Genomic DNA, 17,964 nt, shown 5'->3' on the forward strand with positions numbered 1-17,964 from the left:
TTTTAAGGGGAAATTCTGGTGATAACATGGTTGAACCCAAAGAAATAATGTCTAATGCTAGAAATTCTGGTATTAAGCTGGACCATCGGGGAAAACATCTGTGGAGAGCCTTTTTGGGGACCATGACTGTCTATCAGAACTCCTGCGAAAGGGACTCAACTAGATCATTAGAGAAATGGCTTTGACCATTTCAATGCCATTGTGGTCTCGTATTGGCCACATTCTGTGCCTTGTCTATGCTGCCTACTCCCAGAGTTAGATGGCAGCCCCAGGAGACAGAGCAACTCTGGAGCATTAACAAGCGAACACATTGCCCCTCATCTTCATGTTACTATCTCCCATTTTCCTCATGTTTATTAAACAACCTCAGCAAAAATTGAATAAGTCCCTATTATGTGTAGCATGCTATGCTAGGTGTTGGGGGAGATACAAAAATTAAATAAGTGACCACCCTACCTATATGGAGTTCATGGTCTAGTAGTTACCAGAACTACTAGTAGTGACCTGAACATTCACTGCACAACTTATTTTTATTTTATTTTATTTTCAGGGCAATGAGGGTTAAGTGACTTTCCCAGAGTCACACAGCTAGTAAGTGTAAAGTGTTTGAGGCCAGATTTGAATTCAGGTCCTCCTGAATCTAGAGCCAGTACTTTATCCACTGTGCCACCCAACTGTCCCTACACATTTTATTTTTAATGGGGATTTTTTTTCTACTCTCTGCTGCACCAAATTTTAGTTACTCTCCCAATCTCAGTTGCCATTTTTAGGTCATTTGAATGAAATCTCCAACACTCCTGACCATTTTGGCAACTTTTTCAGGCATTCCTTTGTCTTTCTTTGTCTTTGTGAAGAATTCTTGTCTTGTTTTTGTGAAGATTTGCTGTCCACATGTGATATAGACTGACAGCCTTTGGATAGGCACACAGTCACTTGCTAGATAAGGATCTTGACTGAGTCTCCATCAGGCCTGGGGACGTTTGAATAATGATTTTTATCACACAACTGAAGCACAGATATACATCTTTGGGTGCATGTGGAAAGTTCCCCAACCCGTTGCGAAGATTTGGCCACTACAACAGTGGTTATAACTTCTCTGAAGCCCTTCCCCACAGATTATGATTCCAAGGAGTGCATATGTAATCTTACCTAGATCGTAAGCAGTCATCTCCCCAAAAGACCAATTTGTTGTATTATCCTGTAAGGAAGGAGACAGGGCATTCTGCTCCCCATGATGTCTTTTTACTGTCACTTTGTTGATGATTCCCTTGAAAAAAATTACCAGAACGACTTGGATGGCCAAACCCAGAACTAGTCTTTTGGAAAAGGTCCTTGGGAACTTTATTCTTATCACCATCTTCTATCCATCGGCTGTAACTGACTGGTTTGGTTCTGTGGTCCTTTGGGGAGGGTTCAGCAAGAGCCAAGGATTGTCCTTAGAGAAGTTTTCACAGGAATCTTGTCTTATAAGGTACAGCCACAAGGAGTCCAGTGTTTCCTGTTCAGAAAGTTGTCTGATACAGTGGGCAGTGCTAAGCTGGGACAGACTCTCAAACACTTATGAACCAGACAAATAAACTTTACAGGCCTTTGGGAAATAAATTAATCTGCATCTGAGGGAATGGCTTCATGAATGGTTAGTTGAAGCTTATCTTAACCCTTCTTATGAGAAATGCATAGCAGTGTACCTATATCAGGGAATGTCAGATCTGAGTATTGTGGATATGGGGGGGAGGAGGATGGGGGAGGAACTAGAGAAAGAAAAGGATATAGAAAAAGAACTCCCCTTGAAGAGAGTCTCCCGGGGAGATGACAGGTACATGTCCCATTCCTCAGGATCCCTCCTACCTGGACTCAATAGGCATTAAACGGAAGCTGACCAGCTAAAGGATAAACTTGCAGAAGATCACTGTAATTAAATTGTTCCTCTCCAACATGCTCTTAATCTTCACCACTTTGTTACTCAATTATGTAGAAGCAGTAGATCTCTTGGAGGGAATCCTCGATTTGAGAGAAATATATCCAGATGCCAGTCACAAGTCTGACCTACTTTTGAATACCTCCTATAGCCCCACATTTAAATTCCCATATTGTGGATTAGTCACAAAACCTCTTATCACTCATTATATCAAAGGCTCCACAATGCTTACAGGACCAATGCTCTTTCCTTCTAGGCAAAATCTTCCCCAGTCTAGCATAATTAGTGTCTCCTCTTCCCCCCACCCTCACCAAAAGAAATGTTTCTGATCTACCCAGGCTACTGTCTTCACTTTTCTCTTCTCTTTTCTTGCTTCAGGGACACCTGAATATAAGTACACGGGGTAGAAGTGTATATTACCCTACCCTGAAAGAAGCTTGGCAACCAGGAGGACCAAAGCAGAAAATTAATCAACTCTTGTTTTGTTTTAAACTATCTCAAGGCAAGGTCTTTTTGACTCCAGGCAATAAAATGGTTGCCCATGACGTGCCACAGTCCATTCAAAAGTCAATTTTGCTGCCCTCGAGGAACGGCATTCTTGTGCAAACAGAGACTTCATAAAGCTTTCTAGAAATTACAGTCCAATCAATTTAGGTAGAATTCTATATCCAGCAAATTCCTGTGGGAAACCACACACACACACACACACACACACACACACACACACACACACACACACACACACACACACACACACACTGATAAATATTTGTTTCTATAAGCAACCCAGGTTATTAATTTGTAAATTGGGGCAATTACAGAAGTCAACAAGAAGTCCAATCACTTTCCATTTCCTGCCTTCTTCCCTTCTTCCTGGGGGTTAGGGGCTGGGAAGAGGGCTCCATTGGGGACTTGGGGTGGAGGGGGGAGACAAAAATGTTTGCCCATTAGCTCTGGATGCCCCTGGTGGAGAGAATATAGGATTTCAATAGATTCCAAAAACAATTTATGGGTAAAAATCGGGGGAAAGGGTGGGGAAGATTGCTGAAGGTCTGACTTGTTTGCATTTCTCATGATCCTTGCTGGTTCATTGCTGTTCTGAAAAAAATAAAAGAGCAGCTTCTTAATGCTTTTGTCACTGAGGACACTGCTCACTTTGTTCTCATTGTGGGATTATGTGTTCTCAGAGGAAGAGCAAATTGTGCTTTACACAATGTGAAGATCTTTCTAACCTGAGATCATGAGCTTATTTTTTAAGTACTTTGATAACTGTTTTTCAATATAATTAAAAATTATATCATGAGTTTTATCTTCTGCATTTAAAAATATTATTCTGAAAAAAATTAAAATAGTATTCTGAGGTTTCATAGACTTCCCCAGGTTACCAAAAGGGGGTCCATGACACATACAAAAGGGGTAAAAACCACCGTTAAGCTAACGGTTTATGAGGTGTCACCTTGGGAAAGGGAAGAAGGCTGCCTTTTATGTTATTTTGAGAATATGTTGGGGGAGAAGAATAGTTCAGTTCATTTTTCCAGACATTGCTAGGTCAGGATCACTGAATTTTATGTCTTGAGCACATAACTAGCAGACAGTTTCGAATTAATCATTGCTCAATCCTTAAGAACACTGGCCTCAAACTTAAATTTTCATATTTCAGTTTAGAACATTCATTTATAAATCTTTGTCTCTTTTTTCAAAGACAGTTTTGAATTCTGACTCTGATTCTGACTGTGTGATTATGGGCCAGTCATCATTTAACCTCTCTGAGCCTAAATTACTTATCTATCAAATGGGGTAAATAAAACTTATATGACCTACCACAATTGCCCCTTTTCAAGTGAAAGTACTTTATACATCTTTTTTTGTTGTTTACTTCATCTTTCTAATTGACATGGAACTTAGGATAAATCAGAAGATTTTCCTGTGAGAAGCAAAACCAGAGATGACCAGATAACAGGAGAGACATATCCAGGAATTGAGGGACTATTAAAATTTAGATTGACCAACTAGATGTCAGGGAAGACGTACCTAAGAAGTAAGGGGAAGGGGCAGCTAGGTGAAGCAGTGAATAAAGCACCAGCCCTAGAGTCAGGAGTACCTGAGTTCAAATCCGGCCTCAGACACTTGACATTTACTAGCTGTGTGACCCTGGGCAAGTCACTTAACCTCCATTGCCCTGCAAAAACAAATAGATAAATAAATAATTTTATTTAAAAAGAAGTAAGGGGAGATAAAATTTTATAGCAGGCAAGTCAATTAGGCATGGCTACTACCTTACCAGAGCTAGGAAACAGAGATAACCCCAAAGGTAAGGACCATAATTTTTTTTTTAATCCCCTTCAATTCTGACAAGCATCCAGACTTTCCCCACCCCACCCCAGAAAGGAATTTTCCACTTTCAGGTGAACACCCCATCTATCCTCTATAAAAGCTTTTGCCTTTCTTCTGTTTGGGGAGGAGGATGTTCCTAAGTCACCTTCTCCCCGGCAGCAGGGGAGGGCTGATTTTGACTTCCCATTTGGTCACTTTCTCTAGCACCAAATAAAAGACCACTTTAATTCTAAGTGGATTGTGTACAAGAGTGTAATTCTTTATTGAGGAATACCTAAGGACCCCCACCTTTTCCCCATGACATTATTTTTTAAATCTGAACTTAAGAATGACATTGCTCCCACCAAAATAATAATATTTTAGTATACATAAAGGCAGATTAGTGTTACAATAAATAGAGTACTGGGCCTGGAGCCAGAAAGACCTGAATTTAAATCTTGTCTCAGATGTGACCTTGAGCAAGTCATTTAACCTCTGTTTTATCCAGTTTCCTTATCTGTAAAATAGACACCATAATAATAGCACCTATCTCCCAGGGTTTTTGTTAGTATCAAATGAAGGCCAAATTTGCAAAGTGCTTAGCACAGTGACTGGCACGTAGTAACAACTATATAAATGTTAATTATTGCTATCATTTTACAACTGAAATGCAAAAATATAGGAAAAAAGATACGAAAGTATGACTCTCCATTTCATGGCACATGCTAAATGTATGTATAATAAATTCAACATGTTACTTTCAAAATCATGTACTTTGTGCTTCTTTCTGAACTCCCTTTTTTTCTCTTCTGTACATTTCTTTAAATGTTTCAATGGTCTTCTCTTTTTGGTATCATTATTGATAATTCTCCCCCTCTTTTGCCCTACCCTAACACTAAAAAAAAACTGTCTTGTAACAAATAAGTATAGTCAACTAAAATGTGATTATGTCCAAAAATTTCAGTCTTCTTCTGTACCTTGTGTCCATCATGCCTCTGTTGTGGGGAACATGCTTCATCACAAGTCCCCAAGGGACATGATTTCTCTCCGTATTAGAGAGTTTAGCCTTTCAAGCATGTTCTTTTTGTTTTTTACAATGTTCTTGTCCTTGTACAAATTATTCTGCTGGTTCTGCTTACTTCACTCTAAATCTGTTCATTACTCAGGATTCTCTGAAATAGTTATGATTCCACAGTTCCAGTGATTCTGTCTGAATTCATGAAAGAAATTGAAATAATTCACTGATCACCTCCTGAAAAAGATCTCAAAATGAAAAATCCCAGGAATATTATAGCCAAATTCCAGAGCTCCCAGGTCAAGGAGAAAATATTGCAAACCCTTCAGGTTTATGGGCAACTGTCTTGTTTTAACTTTTCTTATATCACTTCATTAAATGTCTTTGTTTTTAACTAATCATGTCCTCTGGTTGACCATTAAAGGTAAATGCATATGCTAGGGCTCATAAGCTATGGTTTTAGGGCGACAGAGTACCTTGGTCCTGGGTAGCCTCTGTACTACTCATTCATCGTGTGTGTGTGTGTGTGTGTGTGTGTGTGTGTGTGTGTGTGTGTGTGTGTGTGTGTGTGTGTGTAATTCTTCATCCTGAAGATCCTTTTGACTCCCAGGAGGGTCAAGATCAGATAGAGTTTGTAAAGGTTAAGGAACACTGCCTTGATTAATTTATTCCTCTGAACTCTTTTCGTCTTTACCCAGCTGTGGAAGGACAATGTGATCCAATAGACAGAAACCCAGATTTTCAGTGAGGATATTTAGATTTATTGTTCTAATCCTCACCTCCCTCCCCAGACTTCCAACTCATACCTCATACTTACTATCTGGATTTGGTCAAGTGACCAAATTCCTTAATATCATCAAAAAAAGGCTTTTATGACTATATAATTTTTTTTAATCTACAACTGATTTCAAAAAACATTTATTTAGTTCATTTGATTTTAATAGTTCCTCATTGCCTAAACTAAATTAATTCTTTAGTTAGTATGCAAGGTCTTCCACAATCTGACCCAGAACCCAACACAATAATTACCCTTGACTCTATGCAATTCTATGCAGATGTGTATCTTCAATGGTGTCTGCACATACATGGTCAATCAATGATTTTCTGTCAAAGGTAAGGAAAGTATATTGTTCTAAACTTAAATAAGTTTGGAGTTGGGGTGGAGAGGTTGTATAGAATCTGGAAGTGCCAAGTGGTAGGTTATCACATTTGGGGGGGCGGGTTGGATATCATAAAAGTTGTCCTTTTCTGGCATCAGAAATATGTCAGCAGAAGCTTAGATGACTTAGATGACACTTATTGACTTCAAGATTAAAATTCCAAAGTCTTCTGTGATTTAAAGCCCTTCAGAGTCTGATTCATCTCACTTTATAATGCATATTTCAATTATAGTCAAAATGAACTCTTAACTACTCCTTATATGGACCATTCCATCTCCCATACATATCCCAGGTCTGTCTTTATACAGGCTGTTCACCTCAGTTGAAGTGGTTGACAACTGACTCCCCTATCTTGCCCTTACCATTATCTCTTTACAAGGCTCAGTTCAATGACCATTTTTTTCAGGGTGCTGTTGTTATTGTTCAGTTGTGTTTGCCTCTTTGTGACCCCGTGAATCGTACTGTCCATGGGGTTTTCTTGGCAAAGATACTGGATGGTTCCCCATTTCCTTCCATGGATTAAGGCAAATAGAGGTTATATGACTTGCCCAGAGTCACACAGCTAGTCAGTGTATAATGTCAGATTTGAATTCAGATCTTCCTTGACTCCAGGCTGAGCCATCTAGCTGTCACCAGTTGTTAATTTCTTTCCTCAATCACTGTGTATTTTTATAGCCTATGCATATGTTGTATCTCCCACCTCACCCCCCACCCAAGTAAGCTCTTGAAGGTCAAGAATTAGTCTCTTTTGTTCTCTATATTCCTAGCACCTAGCACAATGCTTGCCACCTGTGTATTGATTGCAGATTAGAAAGGTATGTTCCTTGCCCTCCAAGAAATGACACCACCTGCAAATTGATTGCTTAACACTTTCTGGAATCACAATCTAGTCAATTGAGGGAGAGAGAAGGAACAAAACTTTTTAATGTAGCCCACTTTATAGATCTGTAAGCCAAGTCAGAAGTTCCCTCATCAACCAGCACCTACTTTTTTCCCTTCATTTTTCTCTTCATGCCTTTCTATCATCTTCCTGGAATTGGGAGAATTATAAGAATATTTACTTGTGGAGATTTGTTAAGTTTCTTCTCAGAGGATAAGATCTCACCCCTAGAGGTGAAATACTGTAATTAGATTGAACTTGTCTTATCTACCTCATAAAAAGACCAAACTTACAACAACCATATTACCTAGATTTTCCAGGACACTCCCCATTTCAAAGATGAATAACCCATTAAAAATAAATAAATTTTGTCATACCAAGGGTTCCCAAATTTACGGTTCAGAAAACATGATAATTATACGTCTACTTTGTGTAAATGGATAGAGACAGAAACAGAGACATCAAGACAAACAGAGATAGAAACAGAGGCAGACAAAGACTGTCATAGTCAGACAGAAATGCAGAGACAGATTAAAAGACAGGGAGTTAGAGACTGTCCCATTAATAATGTTTAGCCTCTAAGATCATAAAATTCATATTTTATTAATAAGACACTGGAAGAAATGTGGGGGTCCCAGTTCATTTGTGCTTTGTTTTTTTCACATTGCTAGTTCATTGCTTTTCTGAAATGGTTGTTTCTTCATGCTTTGTTACTGAGGTCACTGTATTCTCTATTCTAGAATGAGATCAAATTGTGCCCCATGCAATTAGTCATGGGGATCATTATACGTCTACAAGAGTTATTTGGTTTTTTTTTTATCTGATTGCTTCATAATGAGGATTCACCTTGGAGAAGGGAGACTTCCTTTTATACTACTCTGAACACATGCTGGTGGAGAAAAACACATCAGTCCTAACTATATCAGAGAATTTAATTTGAAATCTAAAAAATACTAGCAAACCAGTTTTCATAATAATTTTATAGCAGGTGCTTTTCCTCCTATAACACCCCACCCTGAGTATGATCAAATTGCCATTCCTGGCAACCCTGTGAAGTTTCCCTCATTTGCTGCTTAGTCAGAACTCAGTGAATATACTGAGATTACAAATGATCCTTATAATTTTCTTATTGGTCCTATTTACAAGTAATTGCTTTTGTCCTGCTTTTGTCCGGTAACTACTTAATCATGGTTCTTTGTCTCTGAATTTAGCTCAGAGTTCAGCCAGCATATAATAGATTAAGTTTGAAAATCCAGCTTCCTTGCTTCAAGGAATTTAACTGACCTTGGAGAATGTGTGTGAGCAGAAAGAGAGTTTGGGCCTAATATCTTTATGCCACCAAGCTGTACTTCAAGGATGTCTGGTTTACTGTCCAAAAGTCTGTGTCACTATCTCTCACCTGAGCTCAAAAGAAGAATACTTCTTGGTCTGATGGCAAGGGGTGGGGGTGGGGGGTGGAATTCATTGCTAGTCTCCATTACCAAACTTCCAATCAATCATGTCATTCTCTGTGCCTTAGCTCTGAAAACAATCGTGTTGTCCTTGAATCTATGATGTTATTACCTGATCTGCTTTTTGTTCTGTGCTCCCCAAAACCCCATATAAGGGGAACTGTCCCCTTGCTGAAGGTCTTGGGCATTAATAAAGTCAAACCATGAATCCATTTATTGACAGATAGCATGCCCCTGCAAGTAAATGTTTTCTTACCTGAAGATCTGCCTCAGTTTATCCTTTTATTAAAATCTTACTCCTGACAATATTCTTTTACTTGCATTACAGTCATGAAATATGTGAACCATTTTGAGTTGGTCCCTAAAGCCAGATTAGGGAAGAGGCAGCTATTCCATTTCCCATCTGGCATCTATATAGACCATGAGCATATGGACAAGTAAAAGGGGCAATTAGAGGAAGGGTATATTAAAGGAAGGATCATTCCTTTTTTTTTTTTTTTTTGGTGAGGCAATTAGGATTAAGTGACTTACCTAGGGTCACACAGCTAGTAATTGTTAAGTGTCTGAGGCCAGATTTGAACTCAGGTCTTCCTGAATCCAGGGCTGGTGCTTTATCCACTGCGCTACCCAAAGGAAGGATCATTCTTAAGCAAAACAAACTCCCAATAAGCATATGTAAGTATACGTAAAAATATTCAAAGCTTTTTGTGAGATGGCAAAGAATTGGAAATTTGAAGGCTGTATCCATCAATTAGGGAATATCTGAACAAGTCATGGCATACAAATGTGATGGAATGTTAAAAATGATGAAGGGTGTGGTTTCAGAGAAACCTGGGAAAACCTATATGAACAGATGCAGAGTGAAGTAAGCAGAACCAGGAGAGCAATTTATACAATAACAATATTGTAAAAACAAACAACTTTGATAGGTGTAATGACTAATCATGATACCAGAGGACTAATGATGAAACCTGCTACTCACCTCCTGATAGAGAGGTCAGGATTCAGAGTACAGAATGAAGCCTTTTTTTTTTTTTAAACAACCAATGTGGAAATCTGTTTTGTTTTGTTTTTACTATACATGTTTATAACAGGGACTTTGTTTTTCTTTCTTTTTCAGTTGAAGGGTTGGGTGGATTCTTGAGAAAGAGGATTTTTGCTAATTGAAAAAAAAATAATTTAAGAAAAGGAAGAGTTGGCTTAAACTTAGGTATGATGGTAGAAAGCTACATAGCAAGAATATATATGTCAAAGGGATAACACAGTGCCTTCATTGATGATCCTTTTCTCCCTTTGACCCAGTTAGGTGGAATAGTAGTGGATAGAGTGCTGGGCAGAGTCAGGAAGACCTGAGTTAAAATATAGCCTCAGATGCTTAATAGCTTGATAGGCAAGTAATTTAACCTCTATCTACCTTAGTTTCCTCAACTCTAAAATAAGGCTAATAATAGTACCTACCTCTTCAGGTTGTTGTGAGGATTAAATTAAATAATAATTGTAAATCATAGCACAGTGCCAGGCACATGGTCAACACAATATGAACTCTTATTCTTTCCCTTCCCTCTTTAGAGTCTTTAGCTGGCATTCTTCTCCACCATGAGGAGTCATATTCCCTGGAGATGCCTTTCTTCAGGTGAATATCACTCCACATTCAGGTTTCACTCTGCTGCTGATATGGGCATTTCCACTTGTCATCTACTCCCCCTGTGGTGGACACTGCTACTGTTGCCCATTCATCTCCAACCAGCAATAGGACTTCTGATAGGACTTCCCAATCTCCTGGATTTGCAAGATCCCTTGGACTCATCAATCCTGGAATATCCACTTTTCAAGATCAGAAAAGAATAACCCCAAAGAGATAGAAGTCATGTGCTCATGGATGCCATCACTAGGTAGAAAATAGGATAGCTACTCTACCTCCCACCCAAACTATAAGAGGGTCAGATCAAAGTAATCCCATAGCTACAAAGGAAAAAAGAGTGATAAAGGGACAGGTCATTTCTTTTTATATAGCCAGAGTTCCAGCTCAACATCCCCTGAGTTATCAGTTCATCTGACCTCATAAACTAATCAAAGAATTCTTTATCATTTCCCATTGCTAATCCTGTGTTATAATGGCAGGGAATAGGCTAGTCCCAAGCTTCTACATGGTCATTTTTACTAGAACCAGCATTTTGACAAGAACCATTTTTACTAGAACAGTTCATATTTCAAAGCTTATCCCCAATACTCCGGACCACTCTCATTACATTCGTGGTTATATAATTAGTGCTCTTTCCACAAGACACCCCTTCAAGACAGGCACACTGAAATTGTATCTCCCCTATTTGACATAGTGAACTAAATGTACCCAGATCTCAAATCACCTAAAATTCAAATAAATAGCTTTTTTAAAGTTTATGATAGTGTCATTTGCTTACACTTAGAGACATCTAATTTGTACCAATACTAAATCAAAATGAAAAATGATCTTTTTCCTTAAGGACCTTACATTCCACTGGATCTATTGTCTCAAACTTTAGACTAGTAGTAGCAACTCAAATTCATGCTTGGGGGTTGTTGGCTTTCTTCTTTATCTATAAGTTTAGAGCAGTCATCTAATCATTCCACTATTATTTAAATCTTTTTAAAGGATAGAACCAGGATCAATGGATACAAGTTGAAAAGGGGGTAAAATTAGTCTTAAAAAAAACCTGCCTAACAATTAGAGTTATCTATCCCAAATTGAAATTGCTGCCTTCAGAGAGAAGAGGAGGGAATCTTCAAATACAGGTTGAATGACTATTTACTTGTCAAATATTTGGAGTGAGCATTTCTTTTCAGGTATTGGTTGAACTAAATGGAGGCTGAGGCCCTTTCCAACACTAAGATTCTATGTATGTGATTTTTTCCCCCTATTCCAAGTCATAATGCAAATCCCATTCAGAACAGGACCAAAGATGGAAACCCTTCAAATATAAGATGCAAGATGTCATCAGATGCAAGATGTCAGAGGCTAAGGATAATCAGACTACCTTAGGATAATCAGGTACCTTAGTATTAGAATTGGAATGGAGGGGCAGCTAGATGGCACAGTGGTTAAAGCACCGGCCCTGGATTCAGGAGTACCTGAGTTCAAATCCGGCCTCAGACACTTGACACTTACTAGCTGTGTGACTCTGGGCAAGTCACTTAACCCCCATTGCCTAAAAAAAAAAAAAAAAAAAGAATTGGAATGGAATGAGACACTTGTTATCTAACAGTTAACCAAAGTTTATTTCATTATAGCAGGAGAGAGACATTCAGAGCAGATGTTCACTGAGGATATGGTTGGCTACCCCCATGCCAAGGCTTTGACAATGTGTTGGATTTTCCACACCTGCCCAGTACATTTCTGGAGAATGAGGGTATAGGAACCTGGGGAGTCCTCATTAATCTCCACGCATCTCTTAGTACTCCTGTTGATGATAGCTGTCCCCTGAGAGGGAAGAAAGTTTAAATGATTTATTGGTCATTCCAATATCCTACACTCATATTCTACCTGTTTTTTTGATTCTCTGCTGTGACCAGGGCCATGCTTGGAAGAAACCCTTATAGTTCCTAAAATCTTCCCCAGACAACCTGCAATTGCCTGTGATAAATGACAGTGGACAGTGTTAGACTTGGAGTCAGGAAGGCCAGAGTTCAGATCGTTTCCTAGCTGTGCATCCCTGGGCATGCCTATTACCCTCTGCCCATTTCCTCCTCTATAAAAATGGGAATAATAATAGTGTTATGGGCCTCAGAAGTTTTCTGGGGGAACTCAGTGAACCTTCTCCTTGAGAAGCTAAACCAAAGGACAGACACACCTAAAGAAATAAGCAGCAGCCATTGGGACTGAATTAACTCCAGGACCACCACCCTTCATGCCAGTCATGACAGCCATTAGGCATGGCTACTACCTGAGTGGTGCCTGGGGAGCAGATAATTCCAAAATTCAGGACCACCTCCCTTCATTCCAGCTTCCCCTACCCCCAAAAGGAACTTTCCATAGTCAGATGATCACCCCATCGGTCCCTCTGCCATCTGTCCTCTATAAAAGTATTTGCCTTACTCCTGCTCAAGGAGATAGGTATCTCATAGAATCACATCTCTGTGCCATGCTATCCCCCCATGACAGAAGCATGACTTCTCTCTTGGTTTCCTTTCTCTAGCGCCTAAATAAAATATTATTTTATTCTAATTGGATTTGTGTGTGAGAGGGTGTAATTCTTTAAAGAGGAATTACTAAGGACCCCATACCAACCTATTTTCTCCATAACAATAACATCTACTTCACAGAATTGCTGTGAGGATCAAATAAAATATATGTAAAGTGCTTTGTGAACCTTAAGTCATTATGCAAAAATTAGTATCATTGTTGTTGGTGGTGTTAATATTACTATTATTACCATCCTTATCTTCTTTGTGCTCCCTACATATCCACATTGTGGAAATTCCACCTATTCTTCAAGATCCAGTTCTACCGCCTCCCTAGTATAAGGAGCCTTCTATGTCTCCTAATTAGCAACATTAAGTTAGGTACTATGTCCTACTTATCTTTGTATGTCCTTTGTTATCTAACACAGTACCCTGCACCGAGAATCATAGATTTAGAGCTGAAGGGACCTTAGGAAAAGCTAAGTGGTACAATGGAGAGTTAGATTTGGGGTTGGAAAGACCTGAGTTTAAATGTAGCCTCAGCCACTTACTAGCTGTGAGACGAGGCAAATTACTTAACTTCTTTCAACTTCAGTTTCCTCTTCTGCAAAATGAGGGTAATAAATACTGTACCTACTTCCTGAGACTGTTGTGAGAATTGAATGAGAAACATATATAAAGTATTTTAAAGACTTTAAAGTGCTATATAAACTCCAGCCATTAATATTCGACATCCTCGGGTCCAAAATTCATTTTTTAAATGAGGAAACTGAGGTCCAGAATGATTAAACAATTCACACATAGTCATTTAGTTAAGTAGAGAGGTGGAATTTGAACCCAAGACTTCTGACTCCTGATGCAACACTCTTTTCACTGTACCACACTATTTCTCCTATTTTAAAAAATTATTTTTAATCTCATGCATTTTAATTAGATTGAAATCCTATACTTTGGTGATTTATTTGTTGAACAAAGCATTTATATGTGTGGATTTTGAATGGATCCCTCTTAGCTTTGGCTCAGGGTTCTAATTTGTCAGTATCTTTCTGCCTTGATGCAATAGGTACAACACTGGACCTGGAGTCAGGAAGACCAAAGTTCAAAACTTGCCTCTAACACATACTAGCTGTGTGAGCCAGGGCAATTCACTTCACCTCTGTTTTCCTCATTTGAAAAATGAAGATAATAATAGCACCTACCTCCCAAAGTTGTTGTGGGATCAAATGAGATAATAATGATAAATAACTTAGCAGAGTGCCTGACACAAAGTAAACTCTATATAAATGTTAGTTATTATTATTATCATTATTATTATTTTCATTTTCATAGTTGCTCTCCTGCCTGAATTCCCAAAATAGCCTCCTAACTGGTCTCTCCAACACCTACCTGTTCTCCCTCCAATCCGTACTATATATCACTGTGAGACGCAGCTTCTTTCACCATGTCTCTTCTGCCATCAAATATAATGAATAGTTTCCTAGGCCTAAACAAAGCAAATTTAACCTCCCCAACATTCAAGGCCGATGATTAGAAAAGCTTACCTGTTTAAAATTCCAATACATGTGCCACCCTTTCTCAGTTGCCTGAAACCATGGCTTGAAAACTATTGCTTGACCCTTGTTAGAGTCCACCAGGCAACGATCACCCAATCCGAAATTAGGATTTAACATGCAATTCTCCAGACCGAAAGTAAAGCACAGTCTAGAAGGGAGGAGAGAAATCAATCCATTGGCATGTCACTCTACTATCCACTCTTATCTTAGAGATTATTTAGCATCAGAGAGAGTCATCTTTCCATAGCTGATTCCTGAGCAAAGCTAAGGAACAACTTCGTTTAAAGTTCAGGTATTAGCCCCATCCTAGATGCCCTGGTCCCATAGCAGCCCAACAACAGTTACAATCCATTCAATTCAATAAATGAATATTCAGCACCTAAAATATTAAAGGCATAGTTCAAGGCAATGAGAGGCATTATGGTGGGGTGACAATCCATGTAGAATATCTTTTTTATAGACAGCATTCAAAGGTCAAATTGCTAAGGTCTCTTTGGTCTTTAAAAGTCTGTGTTCTCTACCTGTGTATGACTACCATTACACATATACATGATTGGTGCATCTGCTGTGATAGGTCCCTGGTCAATGGAGAAGGTCTCATTCAAAGAGCTTTTCATCTGGTGGAATAAAACATACAACATCCTTATGAGCTGAGACAGAGGAACTAGGCCCATCTACATGCCAAGAATTTGCTGTATCACCAGTGTCTATTTTGTAATGATTAAGAAGAAGAGGAGAAGGCCTCAGGGTGATACTTCTCTAGTAGCCCATATCCTGGGAACACCCAACCTTCCTCCAGTCCTGTACTCTGATTTTGTGATATATAGGAAGAAGTAGGAATAAAATGCAAAAGGTTTCTAATTGCAGCAGTCTCAAGAGCCCTGAAGGTCTTAGGTAGGGACAGAGATCCTGGCCGTGGCCCAAGAGTAAGACAAATTGAGTAAGACACAAGATGAAGAAGGGAAATCAAATGTTAAAAGAGCTTATCAGGGCCAGGTAGGTGGCACAGTGGATAGAGCAGTAGCCCTGGAGTCAGGAGGACCTGAGTTCAAATCCGACCTCAGACACTTACTGGCTGTGTGACCCTGAGCAAGTCACTTAACCCCCATTGCACCGCAAAAAAAAAAAAAAAAATCTATGAGAAACAACAGCTGTTTGAAGTAGTTATTGTAGAAATTATTGTATCAGTTTTACAGTTGAAGAAACTACATCTCAAAGAAATGAAATTGCTTGCTAGCTAGTGTCACAGATGGAACCCAAAGCCAGGTCTCCTTATTGGCACAATGGCTAGTGTCATTTTTTTCAACTACTCATTCATAGAAAGCCTTTTGAAAAATACAAAGTTGTGTACAAATACAAGCTATCATTGTCATTGTTATGCAGAAGAAAGAACATTAAAGCACCCGTGTATTGTCACCGACTCTAGATCGCACAGGCCAGTAGCAGGAAAGGAACCAATTTTCTAGGCCCTGGGTCTAATTAGTTTAATAAAGTAGAGCAGATAAAATCTCTATGGAGCTAATTTCCTGATGCTCCTAACCCCAAGTCAAGAAAGGAGTAAAATATTCAAGACCCACTGCAAATTATTCATTTCCCCCTCCATTTAGCTTCAAGAAAATCATCAGTTCACAAAATTAATACTGGTATCTCTTCTATAAAAGTCTTATGGGGGCAAATAGTATACATTAACACTGAAAGAAATTTCTTATCTACTCATGTATTTAATATTTCCAACACCTTGAATAAAGAAAACCAAGGATGATTCCTTTTTTTTTTTTTTTTTTGGTGAGGCAATTGGGGTTAAGTGACTTGCCCAGGGTCACACAGCTAGTAAGTGTTAAGTGTCTGAGGCTGGATTTGAACCCAGGTACTCCTGACTCCAGGGCCGGTGCTCTATCCACTGCGCCACCTAGCTGCCCCTAGGATGATTCCTTTTTAACAGCAAAAGAAATTGATCAAGGCCACTGTTTCAAAAAATACTTCCCCCAAAAGGTGGCGAGCCTCAGTGAGGGGCTGAAAATTATGGAAATATGCAGTCTATGTTTTTTGAAACTGAGCAAGCAAGACATTAATTTCAAACAAAAGTCCACATCCAATATAGGACTGCTGAATCAAACCAAAACCATCTCAGTTTTCGGAGTTTTATCTTTAGTTCATCACCATCACACCCTGGTAGATTGTTGGCAATCCCCAATCTCTGAAAGTCTCACCCAATAAATCCTGCTTCTCCCAAAGCTTTTGTCAGTGATCTACAAAATGGATATTTATCCCTCCTCTTCAATAGAGGAAGTCCAACAGTGCCCAACAGTAGTAGAACTTCAATTATCCTCACCACTATGTTTCCATTCTTGGTTTGAATTTTTTTAAAAAGACTAAAAAAGCATACCCTCACACCCAGCTCCACATTTTCTGTTTCAAAGGCAGTCATTTCTATGTCCATGGATCTGATCTCTCCCAAGAAGAGTCTATGTGCAGCAAAGATGCCCATAATAGAAGGACTCCTGTAAAAATATATAGTGTGAAGGTCACTACTTCCTCTCCTGAAGACTAGGGAGAGTGTGATGAGGAGATAGCATAAAGATGGAGCAATGAAAGAAGACATTTGGCCTGCAAAAAAAAAAAAAAAAAAAAAGAATGAAGGGTGACACTAAAGTTGTGAACCTGAGTGACTGAGAATCTTGTTCCCTGGGAGGTAATAGGGAATTTTTGGAGAGAGGAGGGTGGGGGGAGGGTTTGGAGGGAGAGAGGAAATAATGAATTTTCTTTTGGGCATGATGAGTTTGAGATCTAGTTCTAGTTCTCTAGATCAAATGTTCAATAGACAATGGTGATGAGAGACTGTAGATTAACAAAGGAGTTTATATTTGATCCTCAAGGAAATCAGAAGATTTGGCAATCATTTATTAAGCAGTGAGAGAACAGAATCACTGAATTTGAGAAGTGGAAGACACCTCACTGATCTTAGAGTTCAACAGATACATGAAAGATATCTCTAAAATGAAATACTGTATAAGTGATCACCCAGCTTGTTTAGACCTGTCCTTTAGGAATATCAGTTTGCAAGTTGTAGGAAAGATAAATCGTAGAGAGCCAAAAATTGAAATAGGAAGACCAACTATAGTCCAGGAAAAAGATGATGATGCCTGACTTAGTGTGGTGGCCATGTGAGTAGATAGAATAGGAATGATGCTATAGACCAGCCTTACCAAATGATTGTGTCAATCAATCAAATAAACATTTATTCAGTGTTTATTCTATGAGTGGTCTACATAGCATAGCTGATTAAAAGAAATAATATTTTTTCTCAAAGAAAAGCAAAGTTTACCAGCCCTAGAGATATAATAAACTTTGTAAAGTATGATTCTTGTGTCTTGACTGGAAGACCACAAGGTAGGAGGGGTAAATAAATCCAGATGTCATGTCCAAGCCAACAAAAAAGAATGTAGAATGGGTCACATGTACACAAGTAGGTTTGGAATAATTAGAACTTAACTATTTTGGTGGAGGAAAACTCAA

At 38.8% G+C, this 17,964-nt stretch overlaps 1 protein-coding gene across 1 annotated transcript in view; it reads right to left on the reverse strand.

Moving 5' to 3' along the window:
- LOC122728908 (probable polypeptide N-acetylgalactosaminyltransferase 8) overlaps positions 1–16,936 on the reverse strand; it is a 38,017-nt gene extending 21,081 nt beyond the window's left edge. Inside the window, exons 1-4 of the mRNA XM_043967617.1 lie at positions 16,835–16,936; positions 14,970–15,065; positions 12,096–12,194; positions 1,150–1,267 (exon numbers count right to left, since the gene is read on the reverse strand). Of these exons, the coding sequence (XP_043823552.1) occupies positions 1,150–1,267; positions 12,096–12,194; positions 14,970–15,065; positions 16,835–16,936 (415 nt within the window). The remainder of the gene's footprint in view (positions 1–1,149; positions 1,268–12,095; positions 12,195–14,969; positions 15,066–16,834) is intronic.
- Positions 16,937–17,964: the final 1,028 nt, after the last annotated feature.

This window comes from Dromiciops gliroides, chromosome 5, assembly GCF_019393635.1.
Source record: "Dromiciops gliroides isolate mDroGli1 chromosome 5, mDroGli1.pri, whole genome shotgun sequence".
NCBI lineage: Eukaryota > Metazoa > Chordata > Mammalia > Microbiotheria > Microbiotheriidae > Dromiciops > Dromiciops gliroides.